Source organism: Camelina sativa, chromosome 20 (genome assembly GCF_030686135.1).
Source record: "Camelina sativa cultivar CO46 ecotype springtype chromosome 20, ASM3068613v1".
Lineage (NCBI taxonomy): Eukaryota > Viridiplantae > Streptophyta > Magnoliopsida > Brassicales > Brassicaceae > Camelina > Camelina sativa.
Genome location: NC_141899.1, coordinates 36,331,065 through 36,350,691, shown reverse-complemented (window position 1 = coordinate 36,350,691; position 19,627 = coordinate 36,331,065). Strand labels below are relative to the sequence as shown.

Genomic DNA, 19,627 nt, shown 5'->3' with positions numbered 1-19,627 from the left:
GTAAAAGTATGGATGTTAAAATGGTTAAACCCACTCCATTTAAACCCACCCCATTTAAGTATAAACCTATGTTGCATGGAAACTCTTTTTCTGGTCCAATTTCCGCTTCCGAAATATTTCAAAAATGGAAACTCGTGGAAACATGGAAACAAACCACGAACACAAGATTCTTAAAAATCTCTGTTTGGAAACACGATGTAAACTCTTTTTCCGTTTTGGAAACACTACATAAATTTTTTTTAGCTTAGAAACTTAATAAATAAAATAAATTAAAAATATATATCCATAAGACATAAATATATATTATTATTATTAGTGTTTTAATTCACTATTTAATATTTATGTTTTGAATTTGTGTTGTTTCAAATATTCCTTTTGATATAGGTTTTATGTTTGGTATTTTATTATGTATATACATATATATCCAAATATATATACATACATTTTCAAAACGTTTCTATTTCTTAATTTTAGAAAGAAAAAAAAATCATTTTCTGTTTCTGAATCGTTTCGCTTCCACGAATCTGTTTCCGTTTCCATGCAACCTAGGTATAAACCCATTTAAATCCATGTAAATTTGAAACCTATTTAACCATACCCATTTAAACATACATTGAACCATTTAAATATACATTGACCCATTTAAACCCATCAAATCTATTTAAGTATATAATTTTAGTGCAGTGGCGGATCTAGCCAAAGCTTTGATCAAGTGCAAAAAGAGCAAAAAGTTGTTTTAAAGGGAATTCGAACCCTTGACTTCTTGAATTAAGTGGTGCATTCATTACCACTTCACCACTTTTATTAACAAATTTGAGGTAAAACCAAAGCATATTTATATTTCATTTGGTGCAGTTGCACCACCCCCGACCAACATGGGTCCACTCCTGTTTTAATGATAATGTGCAATTTTGTAGTTTTGCAATTTTGGCGGGAAAACATGTCTTTGTGAAAATAGTTTTTTTAATAACAGAAAAGTTTAGATTTTTGGTTTTGGTGGGAAACATGGTTTTGATTTTTGAGAAAAAAAAAACATTTTGATAACAAAATACAATTATGGTTTTGGCAGGAAAACTCGAGTTTACGGTTTTATTAAATAGAGTTAAATGGGCTCACTTTAATTCAACATACCCATTTAATAAATGGGTGTTGCATACCCATATTAACGTCCCTAAGTAAAACCAAAGGTCATCTCAAAATGGCTTACAAATTACTGGCTACTAGTAATGATTATTTATCACCAAGATAAAACCAAACCAGTACATGTATGCTCTACGGAGAGGATCTAGAATATTTTCTTTATCAGACTCGCATGTAGAAGAATTGTATAAGTGAAGTAATAATGGATGAGAAATTTGCAAAAAAGGAAATATGTTAATTAGTAAGTTCGTCTTCAACTAGTGAAGTGTTAGGTAGGGGTCTACTGCAGATAAAAAAGTTCTCTCTTCTTAAATATAGGCCCTGAGGACGATTAACAAAAAAAACAGATTATGAAGTTTAAAACAAAAGACACTTTTAGTTAAAGAATCCAAAGACCATGCAGCTCCTAGTGCTCTGTTCTGTGTTCCAATTTCCAAACACTGTTTATCTCTGTATGTCGCCTGCAAAGAAACAAGTAGAGTTGACAGAGCTGTAAAGAACAAAGGATTTTACAATCGAGCTTAGGGGAAAGCACAATCGAGTGTGCGGGTAAACTCACCGTGCATGCGTTTTATGAAGTAGTCCAAATCTGGAAAGCACGTAGATCCTTGAACCAGAGGAGATGGTTGACGATACGTGAAGAAGGAGAAGTGATAGCTATCTGGATGGTTTCTTGGTTTTGCTATATCGGTTAATCTCATACAACCTTCTCTATCGAAACAAGTAATTGCATTCTCTCCTCCAATAAGAAGTTGCTTATCCCAAGCTGCATTAATAACCTGCCACCAATAACAAAACTTAGGCTAAAGATTACATTTGCAGAGAAACAATAAAAAGCTACAGTCATCAATCATAAGTGTCATTACCTGCCAACTTAAACCTTCTGGATCAGCTAATGCTTCTTCATGCTCATTGGGAGACATTTGTGGCCCAGGGCACACTCAAAGTCACAGAATACTTCTTCAAAGTTTCGAAAAGAGGAGAGTACCCATCACGGTTTGAAGGGTTATAGTATCCTGCAGTTAATTCAGCAGCATGACTAGATGTCTTGTAAGACCAGTAAATCGCCGGTATCTGCATTGTTTTTTTCAGTGTATGAGTCTCATGGTTATAGACATCATTGGTTTTGAACGATAAATGCCAAAAAGATTATACCTTGACAATGATCTTCGTCTCCTCAAACGCAAGATTTGCAAGAGACAGAACATTCTCAGCATGACCAATTAGCAATTGTGAGTACCAATTTAAGAAGAAGCGGCCGTAGTAGCTGTCATATTCACCTCTTTCTTGGAAGAAGCCAGTTTCATGTGGCTGAGAATTGTATTGACCAGCATTCTCTGGTCCTTTACCCCAGAAAGCAAATCCTCGTGATTTTGCTTCTTTTTGCAGATTCAATTGTGAATATTTGTCATAACACTGCAATAGGACAAATAGTAAACTGATACATTAAATCGTATGCTCAGACTTCACTAGTCATAAGCTAGAAACAACGTTCAGCAATCTGAAAAATACCTGAAACTCACCAATACCGGGATAAATCCAACCCATCCTTTCTGGGAAAGATGGGTACTTCAGTTCACCAGAAGCTCCAAGACCAATCTCAACTGCAGCAATTAGTCCTTCCACAAAAAAGTCATCAAACTCTGACCGGAAGCTTCTCATAAAATCAAAATAGACCTGAATTGAACATGAAGAAATAAGAATCTAGACTGTACAAAGGGGAGGAAATGAGACATAGTAAACAAAAAATGCTTAACAATTTCCGATCAATGAGTGTTCCTTAAGTACCTCTATACCAGTTCTTCCATGCAATACCCGTTCCTTGTCAATGCTCCAATTCAAACACTCGAAACTTCTTCTTCCTTCACGATCAGTGAAAAATATGTCTGGATTGTCTTTCCCAATCTCCAACACCCACTGTGGCAACGAGATAATCACATTTCCAGATACATTCCCTCCATATTCATGAAACGCCATCACCACCTTCAAATAAAACATATGCAAATTGCTAAAGATATTATGAAAAGACAGTCCTTTATCGCCATAGTTACAGTTTAACTAAACAATTTCGCACCTGTAGTTTAAGTTTGAAGTCTCTGATAAGGTTAAAGAGCTCCCTATAGCCAGACCATACATATTTCTGAGGATTCCAACCTTCAACTATTCCCCACCAACAATCTATTACCACTCCATCGACATTTAATGACTTCATGTAACTTAACTCTTGTCTAACACCATCAGGATCAACCAACTGGCCAAAGTTGTCTATAATCCCAACCTGGAACACAAAGTATAGAACTTTAGCTCAAGAAAATAAGAACGGCAAACAAAAGTGGTAAACAAACTATGTAAAAACACACAGTTGTATCATCAGAAGCTCACTGGAAGCATGGCGTACACAGGGACATAAAAGCTCTCTGTGAAGTCATTACGCGGCTCTGTGGAATGAACATCTTGAATAAGCTGAAAAAACCAACAAAAACTGTTAGATAAGAAGAAGTCCAGCTCAAAGTCACTTCTCCTAACAATGAAATGAATTTAACTTTACTGTTCTTATTCACCTGATTAGCTTCCAAGCATCCAACTGACGTGATAGGACTAGCACCCGTATACCTTCCATTCCCGGGATGATCATTCTCCGCGATAACAACAGAATCAAGAGACACAGGAGAAAGGTTCTCATCTATTCTAAGAACTGAATGCTGCTGACATTCAAGTGTAGCCTTAGCACAGTTCTTCAAAGTACTAGAAGACAGAGGACTCTCAATAGATCTCGTCGGATACTGAACCTATCCAATGGCATAAAACAAACATTGATAACAGAACAAAAAGCTAATAAATTTGGGAAATTCAGCACATATTTGGATCAAATTAATCAGCTTTTCATATAAACCCAAACTGCAAATAGCTTAAAGAGTCATATCAAAGTTTTGAAATATTCGAACCACATGGTTTGGTTGATGAGATTGTCGGTAAGTAGTACCGTCGGCGTCAACACTCCAACCAGCTTCACGAGCCAAAGCAGCGATCACATCGTTCATATCAGCACGAGCCGGTAACGGGAAATTACCGTACTGTCTCAATCCGGCGAGCATTCTACTTGTGATTGCTCGTCTATGTCTTTCTCTAAGCTTCGTTCTCTCTTTCTCCTTCTCTCTTTCTCTCTTCCCTTTCCCTCTCTCTCCTCCTCCTCCGCCGCTGCTTCCTTCTCCACCGCCGATTCCGGCGATGTTCCCGTTGTTTACATCGCTTTCCGTTGGAACTATTGATGCTGCTGCAGCCGTGGCGGCGAATCCGCGGGGACGGCGAGTCTGTGGATGGTTGTGGTTTCGGTTGGGAAATTGATCCGGGTCCGACGGAATCGGGTCGAGATTCGGATCTTGCGAACCGGTGGTGTTGTTCAGAGTGTGCATTTTTTGGTGTCGTGAAGTTTTGCTCGCCCCTCTGATGTTTCCAATTTGAGATTTTTTTTTTTTGTAACTTCATGGATTTACAACTGAAGGTCTGTAATTATAGTTATTTACGTTAAACGTCTCTCACTAACAAAATTACGAATATAACACAGAACCACATAAAGTGAACATCTGTAATAGTAATACTACTCCATGTCTTTACGCATTTTGATATATTCGTTTTTAATGGTTTTATTAGTTTCGTAAAAATTTTAAGATGTAACACGTAAATTCGATTTAATTTTGGTAAATTTAATATTTTTAAGATTTGGTTAGATTTTAATTTTTCTTTTGTCATTTGAATGTTTATTAATAATCACTGTATTATACAAATTAGATGAGTACTCGCGCACTGCGCGGGTTATCTTTTGGAGATATGAACAATTATATTTTTACTGTCAATATCATATCTTGTATTAAGTAGTAAAAAATGAAAGCACAAACTATGGTGACCAACTTTCATAATATAGATTTATGTCGGCGGAGACAAAAATTTTCTGGAGTTTATAAACCAAAGAAAAAAAAAACTACAGATACTAAAAGGTTAAAGAATACAAAGATGAAAAAAACTAATAAAATACATACCAAACCTAACAAGGAAATCTATTTTCAAGAAGTTCTTGTGCTAATATTTATCAGAAATGCATAAGGACAACCATTAATAATTAAATCTTCTTATAAAGATGTCAAACTGTCAAGAAAGCAGTCTAGGCGGCCGCTTAGGCGCTGTGTAGGCGCTAGGCGCTCAGCAGATGCCTAGACGACCGCCTAAAACCGCTTAAAATCATATAATATTATATATATATATATATATATATTTAACTTTTGACTATATATATTTAAAATTTCAAGTTTTATATTCATGTACATAATTATCAACATTCATATGTTATTAATCTAAATTAAATATAAGCAATTTTAACTTTTTGTTTATAATTTATAATTTATTAGTTTGTTTAACATATATTTTTACTTAAATTTATATATAATATAATATATTTTGTTTTAAGTTGTAAATGCCTAAACCATTTTAAACAGTCTAAACTCCGATTAAACGTTCTAGTCGCTAGGCGTTGGGTCACCGTCCACAGCACTTTCTTAAACATTGACTAAAAGTAAGAGAACTCCTATACGATTATACGGTGACATTGTAGACAATGTGATACTTCATGTCTAGATAAATGCAAAACCATAAAAGTAGATATCGATCATATATAAAAATGCGAAAGACAACAAAACAAACAATCCAAAACATGAACACCAAACTCGTTTTGGAAAAATAAATTGTTGTGGAAAGAGATATGTTTTGCATTTTATATACAAAATTTGCATAACATCTTCCATGTTGTCCTCTATTATTTAGTTCAGACTTCAGAGTCACATACAGTCAGACACAGTACATGAAATTACTAATGATTTATACAAATAGGGTCCATATGACATTGCAAGAAAGAAAAAAAAAATCCTAAAGATGTGAGAAAAATGTAAAACATATAACATTATGAAATAGAAGAATTATAGAAACTACAAAATTTGGTTCAATTTAGTCAATCCATTATATTACAACAATTGTTTTTTTTCGAATACCATTTTTTTGTTTCTACCTTAGTGGTTCACAGTGTGTGTGTGTTTGTTTGTTTTTGACCGTTTCAAAATAAAATTCAATTATAGTCCATAATGAAGTCCTATTAATGATTGCAAATAGATTAAAAAAATTTGAACTCAAACTGTTATAATAATTTGAAAAGAAAGAAAGAAAAGTAAAGAGAAAAAAAAAAAAAAAAAAAAAGAGTTTTTTGGGTTAATTGTTCCCTCTCGTTCGAACATCAAAAACACACTCTTCCCGTAAAAGTCTCTCTCTCTATCGCAGATAGGTGCTTTGTCTCCTTCTTCGATAACTCCGATCACCTAAAAAATCTTTCCTTTCGTTCAAAGCATCTCTCTTTGATTAAAAGACACCACACATATGACATAGCTTAGTTCCTACATTAATTTAATTTTGAGAGTATTCTTGCAATTTCTTACCCCTTCTCCATCGAATTTTAGATCTGGGATTCAATAATTAGGGCTTTTGATTCTGCATTGTCAATGACGAATTCGAGTTTCAGTGTTAAGATCTGAGTATAAAGTTTCGATCTTTTTGATTTTGACTTGGAGGTTTCGATTGTGTGGGTTGGTTAGATAGAACAAAGATTGGGAAAAAAAAACTTGTGGGTCTTGTGGCAATGATGTGATTTTAGCATAAAGTTGTTTGCTTTTTTTTTTGAGAAGAAGATGGATCTGGGCGGAGCAAATCATGTCGAGGCTCGTCTGTGGTGAGAGGAGATGATGATATCGACGTGGCTCAACCTCCTCCGTCGTCTTCTAGTGGTGGTGGTGGAAGCAGGAGAAGATCAAAGAGTCTTTTTTGTGGTCTTCACTCTTCTTGTCTTGCCTCTTCTTCTACTTCTCACGACAGTGACGATGATAATAATGATGACCAGGTCTGGCTTTTGATTATTTTAATGCAATTTCGATTGTTTTGTGAAATTAGGTCAATTTCATGAGTCTTTGATTTCTTCAGGTGTGTAATGGATGGATGAGGAAGAGTCATGGAAGTGTTTCACGGCGTAGAATTGAATCAAGGAATCAAAGAGATGATTCAGATTGCTATGATAAAGTATTGAAAGATGAGAAGATATCTGAAAACGAAAGGCATTGTGATGAGCTTGATCTTGATGATGACTGTGGTGTTGAAGAGGAAGAAGTAGAAGAAGAAGCTAGTGTAAGCAATGTACAGATGAGAAATGTTAGTGGTTCCATTCAAGAATCTTCTACTCCAGGTCGTGTCTTTTCGCATTTCAAATTCATTCCTGGTAATTTAAGCTCTAGACTTAGCAGAGCTTCAAGCTCAAGATCCTTCAACACTACTTATCCTGTATCTTCTTCTTATCGTCGAGAAGGAGGTGTTACTTCACCTTCAGAATCTGCTGTTAGGCTCACTGATAGAGTCGAGTCTCCGAGGATTCCTGTGATTGACAATGTAGGTAGAGATATTGATGCCATGAGATTTGGGGAAGATGGTAGCTTACGGTCTCCAGGAGTAGTTAATGGTATGGACACTACTTATGCTGGTCTTCTTGATAGAAGACATGTTGTTCGAGAACCTTCCATTGACCGGAATGTTAGATTTAGCAGAACTCTGAGTGTTGGAAGACTCCGTGACAGAGTTCTTCGCCGGTCTTCACTCTCTGATTTCACATTCCGTGCTTCTCCACATCAGGGAGACGAAGATACTGATCTCTTCTCTGGTGGAACCGCAGCAGCAGAGGATACTCCTGTAACTTCAACGTCTATACTAAATCGTTCTGCTTCTACAATTCGAAGGACCTTATTCGGCCTTCATGATCACGAGACACCAGCTCCTCTTGTGAGAGAAGGGAGGTATCAAGGTTTATTAGAACACAGATCAGATTCCTTGAAAGGAGGAGGAGAATAAGATCGCAGGTTTGAAACTCGTCAATTATCTCTTCCTTAATGTGTCTGGATCAACTGAAGATCTAAACTAACCGATATAGCTGATTCCACAGGTTCGCGCTCTTCAAAGATTAGGAAGCCGGTTTGAGAGTGTCACAAGTCATCATGATAGATCTTGTGTCTTATCAGGTGAAGATCAAGCAGGTCGTTGCACATGCCGTGCCGGTACTACCACACCAGTAACTACCGATGAAACAAATGCAAGAGCTAGCATCTCAAGGATAGTATTGCTAGCTGAAGCGCTCTTCGAGGTAAATACATGTCATTGGGGTTCCCCATTAACAGCTTTTTGCCACTCTATCATTCATTCTCTTGTATCCTAAGGGTTTCAAGTGTATTTTCATTTTAGGTACTTGATGAAATTCATCAGCAATCTGTTGTCTTATCCTCTCAACAACCATCAGTATCATCTATAGGATCTGTTCCTGCACCTAATGACGTTGTGGATTTATTACCGACAAAACTTTATACTAAGTCACAAAGCGAGGATCCGTCACAGTAATGCCTTCTAAATTCTCATAGTTTTATTCTTCTATTGTGGTCCTCAAAAGTGCAGACCTAATGGTTAAACATGTTTTGTCTTATCGCTTTGGAATCTTTAGATGTTACATATGCCTTGTGGAGTATGAAGAAGCAGACACTATAAGGACACTTCCTTGTCGTCATGAATTCCACAAAACCTGTGTGGATAAATGGCTCAAGGAGATTCACAGGTATGATGAATGTGAACTTTTCGCTTTTTCGGTGTACGAGATGATTCTGATGATGCATTTACGGTGATGCAGAGTATGTCCGTTATGTCGAGGAGATATTTGTAGACATGATCCATCATCTCAACAACATTGATAACATACATGATGCTTAAATTCTGATTCTACTAGAGACCAAGAACAATCATGGGTTTTTTTTGTCTGCAGCTGTATCAAAAATGTTGTGTTTTGCTCGTTGTTTGTAGCTTTACAGTGGAAAGACAAATTCATACTTTTGAAACATGTAAACATATGAACCAAATTGATCCACACATGTAAACTCAGTAAATCCATTGATGATGTTGTACGTTTCATGAGCATCTTTTTTTGCTTTTCTATTGTAATTTCTGTCAATGTGGTTACAAGCTAGAAGCTAATATGTTCCCAAACACTTGAACCCTTTACTCGTAAGATTGATTCTTTACTAAAAAGTTTTAAAAAACTGCAAAGACATGTAAAAAAGATTGATGATATAAAATTAGCTTACATTATTGTACGAAGTATTATAGTGCAAATAATTCTTTTTATTCGAATGTAATACAAATTGTATTTTTAAATTTCAAGAACAATATTCCAAAGATGAATAAATTTTTTCAATTTTATACATCAGTATAATAAAATTCTAGTCTTCAGTAGATACTGCAGGACAAGTAGGGTTGCAATTCAGCGATGAACAATCTATGTTCTGAAACGTACTCCTCTCGTAGAACCAATCTCCAACTGCCTTAGCCATTTTCTGAAACAACAAATCCAAAAAAAAATAATGAACAAATAGAAGATAAATTATCAAGTTACAATGCTTCAATAGTATTTATTTTGTACAAGAGAATCAAATGATTACCGTATTGGCGACAGTGGGACCTTTATCGCCGGACCAAGTGGCAGCACTTCCACCTTGGCAATGAGCATGGCATGAGTCTAAGAACAATCCGCTTGTTGTTGCTGCTCGAACAGGTGCCAACGCAGCCAACACTTGGTCTCTATATCCTGAAATTTCATTTAAAACCAACAATCGGTTTAGTCAAGAAGACATTAAAACCAGATAGTATTTGTTTATTAATTTCGGTTAGGCAAAATATACCTTGAACAGTTTGAAGCTGAGCGGCCGTACACTTCTTGAGATCAAGCTTGCAAGTCTTCCACGCTTTGCTTTTATCAACAGAGGTTGGCGCCAAAACGTTCTTGATCTGTCAAGAAAAAAATACAAATCCAAATTAATTCTTTATCACTCGGGTCGATATTTCTGCGAAAAAAAAAAGAATAACAAGAACAAAATCTAACCTGCCAAGAATCGAAGGCAGCATTGATGACGAAAAGTGGTGTTTGCAAGGTCTTTGCAACGTATTGAGGGAAGAAACACTGTAAAAAAAAATTTAAACACAGCGTTAATTATTAATATGATATAACGCGCAAACACGAAAAATGACTTATATCAAGTATATTTTCAGTAGATCTGATTTACCAATTCGGGCTTCATGGTTGAGGTGCAAGAAGCAGGCAGACTCTTTGCAGATCCCTGTAAATAGTGATCAAGATTAGCCGCGATGGGATACATCCCCTCTAATAGAAAAATAATATGGTCGGAAAAGAGAGATATATCGTACGTGGGTTGCTACAACTTTGCCGTAATACGATTGGATGTAAGATCCTCCACTGATATCCTTACTGTTACACCACAAGATTAATAAAGGTGTTATTTTTTTGTTTTCTAGTATGCTATTTGAATTATGCAATTTTATATTTGACTCTTTAGAGATTATTGAATGTTACCCGTGGATGAAGTAACCGGCATCAGAAACACATTTGACCTTAGCTGTTTTAGGGAGGATGGACTTGAATTGGTCGCAATGTAAAATCGCAGCCAATGCTCCGGCTGAACAACCCGAAAGTATTGCCTGAAAATTCATGTCACCAAACATTATTAATTCCAACAACTCCAAAGATTCACATACTAAACTGGAAACATTTTTCAAGTTATGATATTTTCATACGTTTTGAGCGTTGCTCATTCCCTTAGCCATAAGATCATCGATCACAGCACGCCATACCCTAGCACCACGGAAGAACAGCTTGTTCGCCTGAAAAATGTTCAAATTCAAAGTCTTCAAATTATGGAAATGGGAACTTCGACTAATTTTCCCGTAAGGTTACGGTCTAGTGAATTACCGGATCAACAGCTTCAATATCGCCAGTGAAAGATGAACCATCGCAATACCTAACTTTGATTCTATTCCAATTGTAAAAATCTACAAAATACCCAACTCCAATTAAGTCTCATTGCATTATTAACATGAGAAAACAAACCATTTGATTCATTGAACCAAATGGTAAGAGAGAAAAGAGTAATAAACCTGGATTGGTGCTTTGCTTGCCACCCAAGATACCAGAGAAACCAAAGTCTTTGTTCATAAGCTTAGAAGAACCCTTCATTGTACTTTTACGTTGCACGCATGTAGCTATATCAGTGCACCATCCTCCTCCCTAATATTCACATAAATGTATATATTTTAATATATTTCATTATATTTTACACATAGTTTTGGATAATATATGATCAAAGGAAAAAAAATAATAGTAAACTAACTTCCATATGAACGATCCAATTGTTCACTCCTGAGCCAGATCCCTTATCGAAATGGTACGCTGGTGCGCTACCATCCAAACACACTATAAAAGATAAGAGTAATTAGTTTTTTTTTTTTCCCTTCTGTGAAACATAGTATTTAGTTATAACAATATAGTTTTATCTACCAAATTGATTTTTTTTTTATATAAGTCAGCTACTTAAATTTGGTATGACTTCGCTCCGAAACAAATTACTAATAAACAAATGTCTGGTTATAAAATTTTATATCTTGAAAAGAAAAATGAAAAACAGTTTTGTTTTTTTTTTTTTTTTTTAATTAAAAATGTATTTTATTCGGATAAAAATGAAAAATGTTTTCAGTGACTTTGGGTCGAGCGGAATATTATTGCTTACCAGCTCCTTTGGCCACCGCGGATTCAAGATATGTGATGGGCACAGCTCTAGCTCCGATCACCACCACGGCTAGCACTAAAAAACTTGACCACAATTGCTTGAGCTTCGTCATTCTGTAACAAAATAAAATAAATAAGTGAAAAATAGTTAGAATAATGAAATCCCAAATAATGTAGAGCGGTGGCCTCTAGCAAAATCTTGAGATAAAGCGATGTGATAGGATCTTATTCGTACATTTGTAATCTATCTATTTTTGTTCAGAAATTAAGTAAAAAAAAAAAAAGAAACGAAAAGTCGTCAACAAATGGTGTTAAAATAAGGCTAACTTTGGTTGTTTCTGTATGCACAAAGACAGTGTCTCAAAATAATAACTTATTGAATTAAGAAACTTTAAATATCACCATTGGTTCATAGGGAGACCAAAAAGTCGGGGAACAAAAATGACCAGTCCATGTGTGTAGTTAGCTGTACCGGTACGTAGTAGTATCACTGTTTACCTCAATTTATCATTACTACTATTTTTTTTTTTTTTTGGGACAAATCATCACTTTATTAGTCAAGCTCAAGACACGATCTATTAAAAGGATTACTTGCAATATTTAATTAATAATCTCTCGTCCCTATATTTACTTATTAGATTGCATTGTATTGAATGCAATTTAGATGGTAGCTTTATGAACCTGTAACGAATTAAAATATACGAGTATTCGAAGATACCCTTCTCGACCAAACTTAAAAACAGTTAAAATGACCGCAATTGTCGCCGTCGGGAGGGGCAAAATGAGAATCATGAACATAATGCCATTTCTATTATTTTAAATTTAATATAATTTGGTTACAACCAAAAATTGAAAGATTTTTGTAGTACGATATTTGGACCGCCGAAAAATTTGGAACAAAGAAATAAAAAAATTAAATCACTTCTTGGACCCAAAAATTTGACAATAAATAGGATTGAAACCATGAATTGCAAGAATCCATGAATTGCAAGATCTTTCGCATCACGATAAGACGACCTTCAATGTTTTCATAATACTTGGTTAAATCCCATAAACTAACTTACAATTAACAAGTAAGAACCTCAACAAACATGGAGCAGTTTCGAAAACATATCTAAAAAGGTATGGTTGAATAAGAAAATCTCAGTTTAGCTCAACATAAAAAAAAAAAAACTTAGTTCTTCGTAGATCAACATGGACAAATTTCTTATCCAAAATAAGAAAATAGAAAGACTGTAAAAAATATATTCTTCTGATAGAAACTTCAGTTTTATTGTAAACAATAAGCTTTACCTTGAGAAATTAGCTCCTCAGATTCTTCTTATTCACGTAGAGGAAACAAAAGGTATTTCTTTTGGTGAATGTAAAATGTGTAAAAAGAGAGGAGTCTTCGAGAGTAAGGTTTTGGAAGTTGAAAGAAAGCCATTGATGTCTTCTCTGTTATATAGATGGATACAGAGAATACCACACGTTGAAAGAAAAAAACTTTTCATATTTCTTTTCTTTTATCATTAAATAATATATAAAGTTTTTTTGTTTCTTTCGTGTATTCGCCAGGCCACGAGACATTCAGCGTTAAAGAGTCTCAAGAAACCTACCTTCGTTGTTCGTACGTAGTAATATGACCTGAATATGACTGACTATTCAGAATCCTGTAAATATTTAGTTAATTAACATTACTACTTTACTAGTTACCACATTTAACTTTTGATCATACTAATATAAATATAGATTATGAATGCACTTTAAAAATGGTTTCAACATGTTGTAAATTGCATGTATATTTTTTTCTGTTTGGGGGTTTATTGTAAATTGTTGTTTAGATTATCTTTTTGGAAATATCTATTAAAAAATAGTTAGATCCGTCTATGGTAATTACTAATTATACGGTAATACCGTAGAATACTAAAAGACAATGGACCTTTCTCTATATCAGAAATCACAATCTATCAATCCACCACGTATGGAGACGAAAAACACATGCAACCACCTACATCTACATCTTTGGTTGGATCAACCATATCATTTCTTCCATCGACAAATCAATTCATTATCATATGCTCTTTAATTAATTGGGTTGACACAAGATGATGGGTCATGAGGAGCTCTTATTTTTTTCTTTTAACTCTCATTTATTAAATTTATTTCATTCTAAATCAAGTAATTTCACGGAATATTCGTATACATTGAACTATTTTTCGTAAAAGATATTTTTTTGTTGCTTAATAAATTATATATTACAAAAAGATGCAAAAATGATATCATTAAACAGAAAATAAATGATTATAGTATTTAACTGAACCACCATTGTCCATTTTGCTCTTCACATGATTATAGATTGGCAAAACATCATAACCGAAATCCAAATAATCGTGAATATCTAGTAAAATCTTGCTAGACCATGTAACTATCTTATTCACTGTTCTACCAACCTATCATTTTACCGTTTTGTGGATAACCAACCAAAACAAAAATATATAACAAAAAATACGAAGATAAACAAACTGAGCATGAATTATTATTTTCTTTGTTACGAAACTCGTCGTGACTGTCATTTTCTACGTAGCACTATTTGGTAAGGTATACACTAGTAAATGACCTATATCGAAATCAAAAACTTATATATGTAACGTCTGGACGGAATCTACCAAACTATTGTAGTACATTTGTAGTTGTACTAACGTCCATATCAGTTCTGCTGAGATGATTTTATCTTCAAAATTTAAAATTTGAAACTACATTACATTTAATTTCTTTCTGCAAAAGGGAAATAATTCGCCACGTGTAGTGTCGTGTCGGTCCTCCAAATGCACCGAACCAAGTTAATGCGGAATGCCAAAAGTTTATGATTTAATGGTAATTTACTTATATTATTCTGACTTTTTTGTTTGTCTTACTCGTCTTCATATTGTATTCCAGTAACTTGATTAAATGAATCATTAGATTTCAAACTTTCACCTAAACGGATTTAGATCTCTTCGTTATGTTATTAAAAACAAGTTGGTCGATATTAAGGTCCAAGTCAAATCATAGAATAGCTTTTTGTAACTATAATCATTGAAATGAACTGGCGGTGGACAGTTTATTCTTTTTTTTTTAGTCCACGGTTTTGGAATTAAAAATATACTAAATTATGACTAGAAACTCGATTATTAACTTATTTTATTCTATTAATAATGGATTTTCCAGACAGAAGTTAATATTTATGTTTGGTAATAAAAGAAATCAAATATTTTTCACTGAAAACATTTTTTGTAATAAATTATTAATTAATTACAAATAACATTATACTTAAAAAAATAGTCAATAGAGTTGTATACATTATATTATTCACTAGAGTTGTGTTAATGATATACTGTATGTTACATGTAATTAGATATGATAATTAGATCATTATGTGTAATAGGATTATATCAAAAATATATAATGATAATGTCATAGCCAATTAAAAGAGAGAGTAAATTTCGAATCATAAATACTCTCATTTCGTTTATTAGTAAAAGCATTTGATAGACGTCATAAACAGTTTCATATGTAGGTGATATAATGAATTGTTTGATGACAAATTTATGATAAAAATAAAAATAAAAATAAATTGTTTAAATTTTGCTGAATAATTTTTGATGGTACCATTTAGATCCTATATGTTTATAGGTATATTCGTATTTATTATAATCACTTTAGCAGACTACTGCAATAAAAGAAGAAAAATATCTCATATAGAATAATGTCTAGGTGATAGGTCTATTATAGTTCGTAGTATGAATTTTGATGTACTAGTATATCTAACTAATAAAAAGGAAATGAATTTTGGAAACTTCATTTACTAATGATGTAAGAGTGAGAGTAGGGTCCGTGCCGTGGGACTAGGAAAATGGGATAAGGAAGTGGCCCGGAAGATCTCTATTACCCACAATTTGCAATTTCAAATTGTTTGTTTTTCACTAAAAGACTCAAAAACGCGTTTTAATAATATAGCCAGGAATGAATGATACAGAAAGCATATGGGTTTTGACTTTTGAGTCATCACGACTTTGTTACATTTATTTGAATAATAATATCACATGATGTTTATATTTATATAATCAGAATATGTGTTGGACCAGAACATGTATACTTATCTATATTTTGTGTTATTTATGTGTACCATTTATATTCAAATTCATTTATTGTATTTTACTGACAAAAAATGATTATGCATAATTTATGATTATGCATAATTAATTCTTGTCAACATAAGTTTCAATATAGTTGCAACAGGTTATTATTATTTCTCAAAATTTGTAGTCCCTTGTTTGTTAAACTAAACAACAATGTTTTTAATTCAGCTATCTTAACGGATTTTAACTAAGGTAGCGAATGATTAGCATGGAAATATTCTAAGTAAAAAGAATTCTATTAAAAATTGAAAATACCATTCTCTTTTGGTTACAAAAACGACTTTACATTTATTCTACAAAAAATGAGGTTTGAATTTTTATTTTGTGAAGTTGTATGAAATAAGAAATATAATGTATAGTAGAGAATTACGATCTATCAAAAAATTTATGTCAACAAAAGAAACGCAGTAGTTTTCAATATTTATCCTAAATTCGTAATCTTTTTTTTTCTTTCTATTTTTCAATCAGTATTTTTATGGAAAAATCAGGTTTTAAACCTTTAAAGTATCACTGGATAGCACTTTAAACCTCGAGAGAATTTTATTAACACTATAAACCTTTAAAATAATTTTACTAACACTTTAAACCTTTAAAATGATTTTACTAACACTTTAAACCTTAAAACCAACTTTCATTTTGGTACCGTCATTAAAATAACGGAATAATAATATCCGTCAACGTGAAATAGTTAAAATATGTTGGTTTGATTTAAATGTTAATCAGTTTTAGTTTTTATAAATAAATATAAAGATAAAAAATAATTTTTTGTTCATCCTCATTATAGACAAAAAATTTACGACGTTACTCTTCACATTATTAATCCTTTTAATAAATGCATCTCACTGGATTCTGAATCAAATCGATTGACTTCTTATCGGAAACCAATAAACTTCTAAATATGTTATCGTCTTCAATTTTACATTTTTCAAATATTTTAATCTTACCTCTGATTCTTCATTTTTTTGCTTTGATATATTTTTAATTTTTTTTGTATCAATCGTAATAAATAATTAAATTAAATTAATTAAACAAGTATTTAAATCAAACCAACACTATTTCACATTGACGGATATTACTGTTTCGTCATCTTTTATGGCGGTGCAAACAGGAATGTTAATTTTAAGGTTTAAAGTGTTAGTGAAATCATTTTAAAGGTTTATAGTGTTAGTGAAAAAATTTCAAGGTTTAAAGTGATACTCTATAACACTTTGAAGGTTTAGAATGTGATTTTCCTGTAATTTTATTATATAGCTTTTGTGACTAGTAGTAGTGGATATGCTTCCGTTATATAATATAGGATTTTAGAATTTTTTTTTTTTAAAGTATAAAATTCAAGTTTTTATACAACGTTTAAATTAAATTTTTACGAGTCTTGTTTATAATTAATTAAACCTTTTAAAATAAAACATTTTTAGTCTACATATTTTTAGTTAAAATATTTTATATATTGAAAGGGAAGAAGTATCATTTAAAAAATCATCTATTAGTGCAAAGAAAAAAAGGCAACAAAATGAAAATCATCATGGGTTTATGTGTTTTTTAAGAAAAATAATTAACGTCAGAGAAAAAATTTACTTTAACGTAAAAGAAAAATATAATAAGACAATGAATGCTGGAGATCTTTTTGCGGATTTCTATTCTTGTTAAATCATCGTCGATTTTTTGGGACGATGCCCGTCAACCTTTACTTCCAGGTGACAAAGTGACAATTGACTGTCTTCGAGAGATTAGGCAATGCAGGTGATTCTCCCACGGTCTCAAAGCTACTTCCATTGTCGGTTTTCGAAAGATTGGGGTCTCATGCCTCTAGTTCTAGTCCAATGAAAGGCACTCCAGTCTATGATTATTCTGCTCAGGGAGCAGCTCACTTTGTGAATCATTCTGCTTCTATAGCAGCAAAGACTCCAGTTGGTAAGCTTGGAGCAACATTGAAAGAAGGGTTGATGGTTAATTCCAACCTTTCGAAGTCCATATGAGGATATTGAGCTGGAACTGTCAGGGGGTGGGGAATACCCCTACAGTTCGACACCTAAGGGAAATACGAGGTCGGTACTTTCCCGAGGTAATATTCCTCTGTGAGACCAAAAACTAGAGAGGATACTTAGAGAACGTTGTTAATCACTTTGGCTATTCTGATTTGCATACGGTTGAGCCGATAGGGAAAAGTGGAGGTCTGGTTTTGATGTGGAAGGATACAATCTCAGTCAAAGTTCAACAGTCAGACAAAAGAATGATAGACACTCTAGTCTCATGGCAAGGTAAAGATTTCCATCTGACTTGTATTTATGGAGAACCGGTCCAAAGTGAAAGAGGAGATCTTTGGGAGAGACTTTACCGGATTGGAACAAGTCGTAGAGGGCCATGGATATTGACGGGGGATTTTAACGAACTGGTTGATCCTTCAGAGAAGTTAGGAGGGCCACTCAGGAAGGATGCTTCTTGTGAAGATTTCAGAAGGATGCTGTCGGCTTGTGGTATGTGGGAGATTAAACACTCCGGATATCAATATTCTTGGTTTGGCAATAGGAACGATGAGCTGGTGCAGTGTAGGTTGGATAGAACAGTTGCCAATCAACTCTGGATGGAATTGTTCCCTCAAGCTCAGGCGGTTTATCTCCAGAAAGCTAGCTCAGATCACAGCCCTTTGATCACATGTTTGATGGGGGAACAATGGAAGAAAAGAGCTGGGTTTAAATATGATCATAGATGGTGTTCGAGGGAGGGTTTCAATGATCTATTAGCAAATTTCTGGAAGGACATGGCGAGTACAATTGCGAGACTAATGATGGAGAAAATAGCAGAGTGTCGAAGGTGTATTTCACGCTGGAAAAGAGATAATCAACCAAACTCTACTAAGAGAATTCAAGACCTCTATAATCGCATTGATCTAGCTACTCGGCAAAATCCATTAAGAAGGGATGAGATTCTCAGTTGAAAGAATGAGCTGAATTTGGAATACCACAAGGAGGAACAGTTATGGAAGGATAAAAGTAGATTGACATGGCTCAATAATGGGGATAAGAACACCAAGTTCTTTCATGCAGCGACAAAGAACAGACGGGCTCAGAATAGAATCCAAAAACTGATCGATGAGGAAGGACATGAATGGTACAATGATAAGGATCTTGGGAGAGTTGCGGAGAACTACTTCAAACTCCTCTTCACCTTGGAGGATGTTGGCCACAAAATTGGAGATAAAATAGGCTCAGGCAACCAAATTTCACAGGCTCAGAATGACCAACTTTTGAAGCCAGTCTCTATTGAGGAAGTAAGAAGAGCAGTCTTCCAGATCAACCCTAGTAAGTGCCCATGACCTGATGGAATGACAGGGCACTTTTAACCAACAACATTGGGATGTATTGGGTGAACAGCTCACATCTATGGTTCAGGATTTCTTTAGGACAGGCATGATGGAGAAAGAAATGAATAAAACCAATATATGTCTGATCCCAAAGAGACATAAGTCGGTGAAGTTGGCTGATTATAGGCCGATAAGTCTAAGCAATGTCATTTACAAAATCATCGCATAGGTCATGGCCAACCGTCTTAAGAAAGTATTGCCAGTGGTGGTGTCGGACACTCAAGCAGCATTTATCCAAGATCGACTCATCTCAGACAATATTCTTGTCGC

The 19,627-nt window shown here is 34.0% G+C and overlaps 3 protein-coding genes and 1 non-coding gene across 4 annotated transcripts; 2 read left to right on the top strand and 2 right to left on the bottom strand.

Moving 5' to 3' along the window:
- Positions 1 to 1,354: 1,354 nt before the first annotated feature.
- On the bottom strand, positions 1,355 to 4,615 carry LOC104771744 (beta-amylase 8). Its single transcript, XM_010496320.3, is given in 11 exon segments — positions 1,355 to 1,601; positions 1,700 to 1,919; positions 2,007 to 2,082; positions 2,084 to 2,214; positions 2,296 to 2,556; positions 2,653 to 2,817; positions 2,929 to 3,123; positions 3,215 to 3,418; positions 3,523 to 3,603; positions 3,702 to 3,929; positions 4,086 to 4,615. Coding segments are annotated over 11 exon segments (2,046 nt in total). The 5' UTR covers positions 4,554 to 4,615; the 3' UTR covers positions 1,355 to 1,584.
- A 2,065-nt stretch (positions 4,616 to 6,680) lies between these two features.
- LOC104771743 (uncharacterized) lies at positions 6,681 to 9,169 on the top strand. Its single transcript, XR_015592320.1, has 7 exons — positions 6,681 to 6,693; positions 6,864 to 7,075; positions 7,156 to 8,078; positions 8,162 to 8,359; positions 8,458 to 8,606; positions 8,711 to 8,821; positions 8,894 to 9,169. It is a non-coding gene; the product is annotated as an uncharacterized LOC104771743 (transcript).
- A 194-nt stretch (positions 9,170 to 9,363) lies between these two features.
- LOC109124411 (pectin acetylesterase 11) lies at positions 9,364 to 13,413 on the bottom strand. Its single transcript, XM_010496318.2, has 13 exons — positions 13,130 to 13,413; positions 11,838 to 11,950; positions 11,442 to 11,524; positions 11,209 to 11,338; positions 11,024 to 11,103; positions 10,849 to 10,935; positions 10,628 to 10,752; positions 10,462 to 10,522; positions 10,320 to 10,373; positions 10,139 to 10,216; positions 9,939 to 10,044; positions 9,699 to 9,844; positions 9,364 to 9,593 (listed from the first exon to the last, which is right to left on the bottom strand). The coding sequence occupies exons 2-13, from the start codon at positions 11,947 to 11,949 to the stop codon at positions 9,480 to 9,482; spliced, it is 1,176 nt and encodes a 391-aa protein (XP_010494620.1). The 5' UTR covers position 11,950; positions 13,130 to 13,413; the 3' UTR covers positions 9,364 to 9,479.
- A 4,188-nt stretch (positions 13,414 to 17,601) lies between these two features.
- Positions 17,602 to 19,309, top strand: LOC147919961 (uncharacterized). The gene is made up of 5 exons (XM_087504185.1): positions 17,602 to 17,638; positions 17,728 to 17,907; positions 17,996 to 18,058; positions 18,156 to 18,926; positions 19,041 to 19,309. The coding sequence occupies exons 1-5, from the start codon at positions 17,602 to 17,604 to the stop codon at positions 19,307 to 19,309; spliced, it is 1,320 nt and encodes a 439-aa protein (XP_087360311.1).
- The last annotated feature ends 318 nt before the right edge of the window (positions 19,310 to 19,627 follow it).

Bases quoted from the DNA above. Each gene is read 5' to 3' on its own strand.
- LOC147919961 (XM_087504185.1), top strand. From the start codon at position 17,602: ATGAATGCTGGAGATCTTTTTGCGGATTTCTATTCTT. The intron at 18,059-18,155 runs GTAATATTCCTC...TTGAGCCGATAG, and splicing joins GAGGTCGGTACTTTCCCGAG to GGAAAAGTGGAGGTCTGGTT. The intron at 18,927-19,040 runs GTTGAAAGAATG...TCTTTCATGCAG, and splicing joins AAGAAGGGATGAGATTCTCA to CGACAAAGAACAGACGGGCT.
- LOC109124411 (XM_010496318.2), bottom strand. From the start codon at position 11,949: ATGACGAAGCTCAAGCAATTGTGGTCAAGTTTTTTAGTGCTAGCCGTG. The intron at 11,525-11,837 runs GTAAGCAATAAT...TATCTTTTATAG, and splicing joins CGCGGTGGCCAAAGGAGCTG to TGTGTTTGGATGGTAGCGCA. The intron at 10,045-10,138 runs GTTAGATTTTGT...TTTTCTTGACAG, and splicing joins CTGCCTTCGATTCTTGGCAG to ATCAAGAACGTTTTGGCGCC.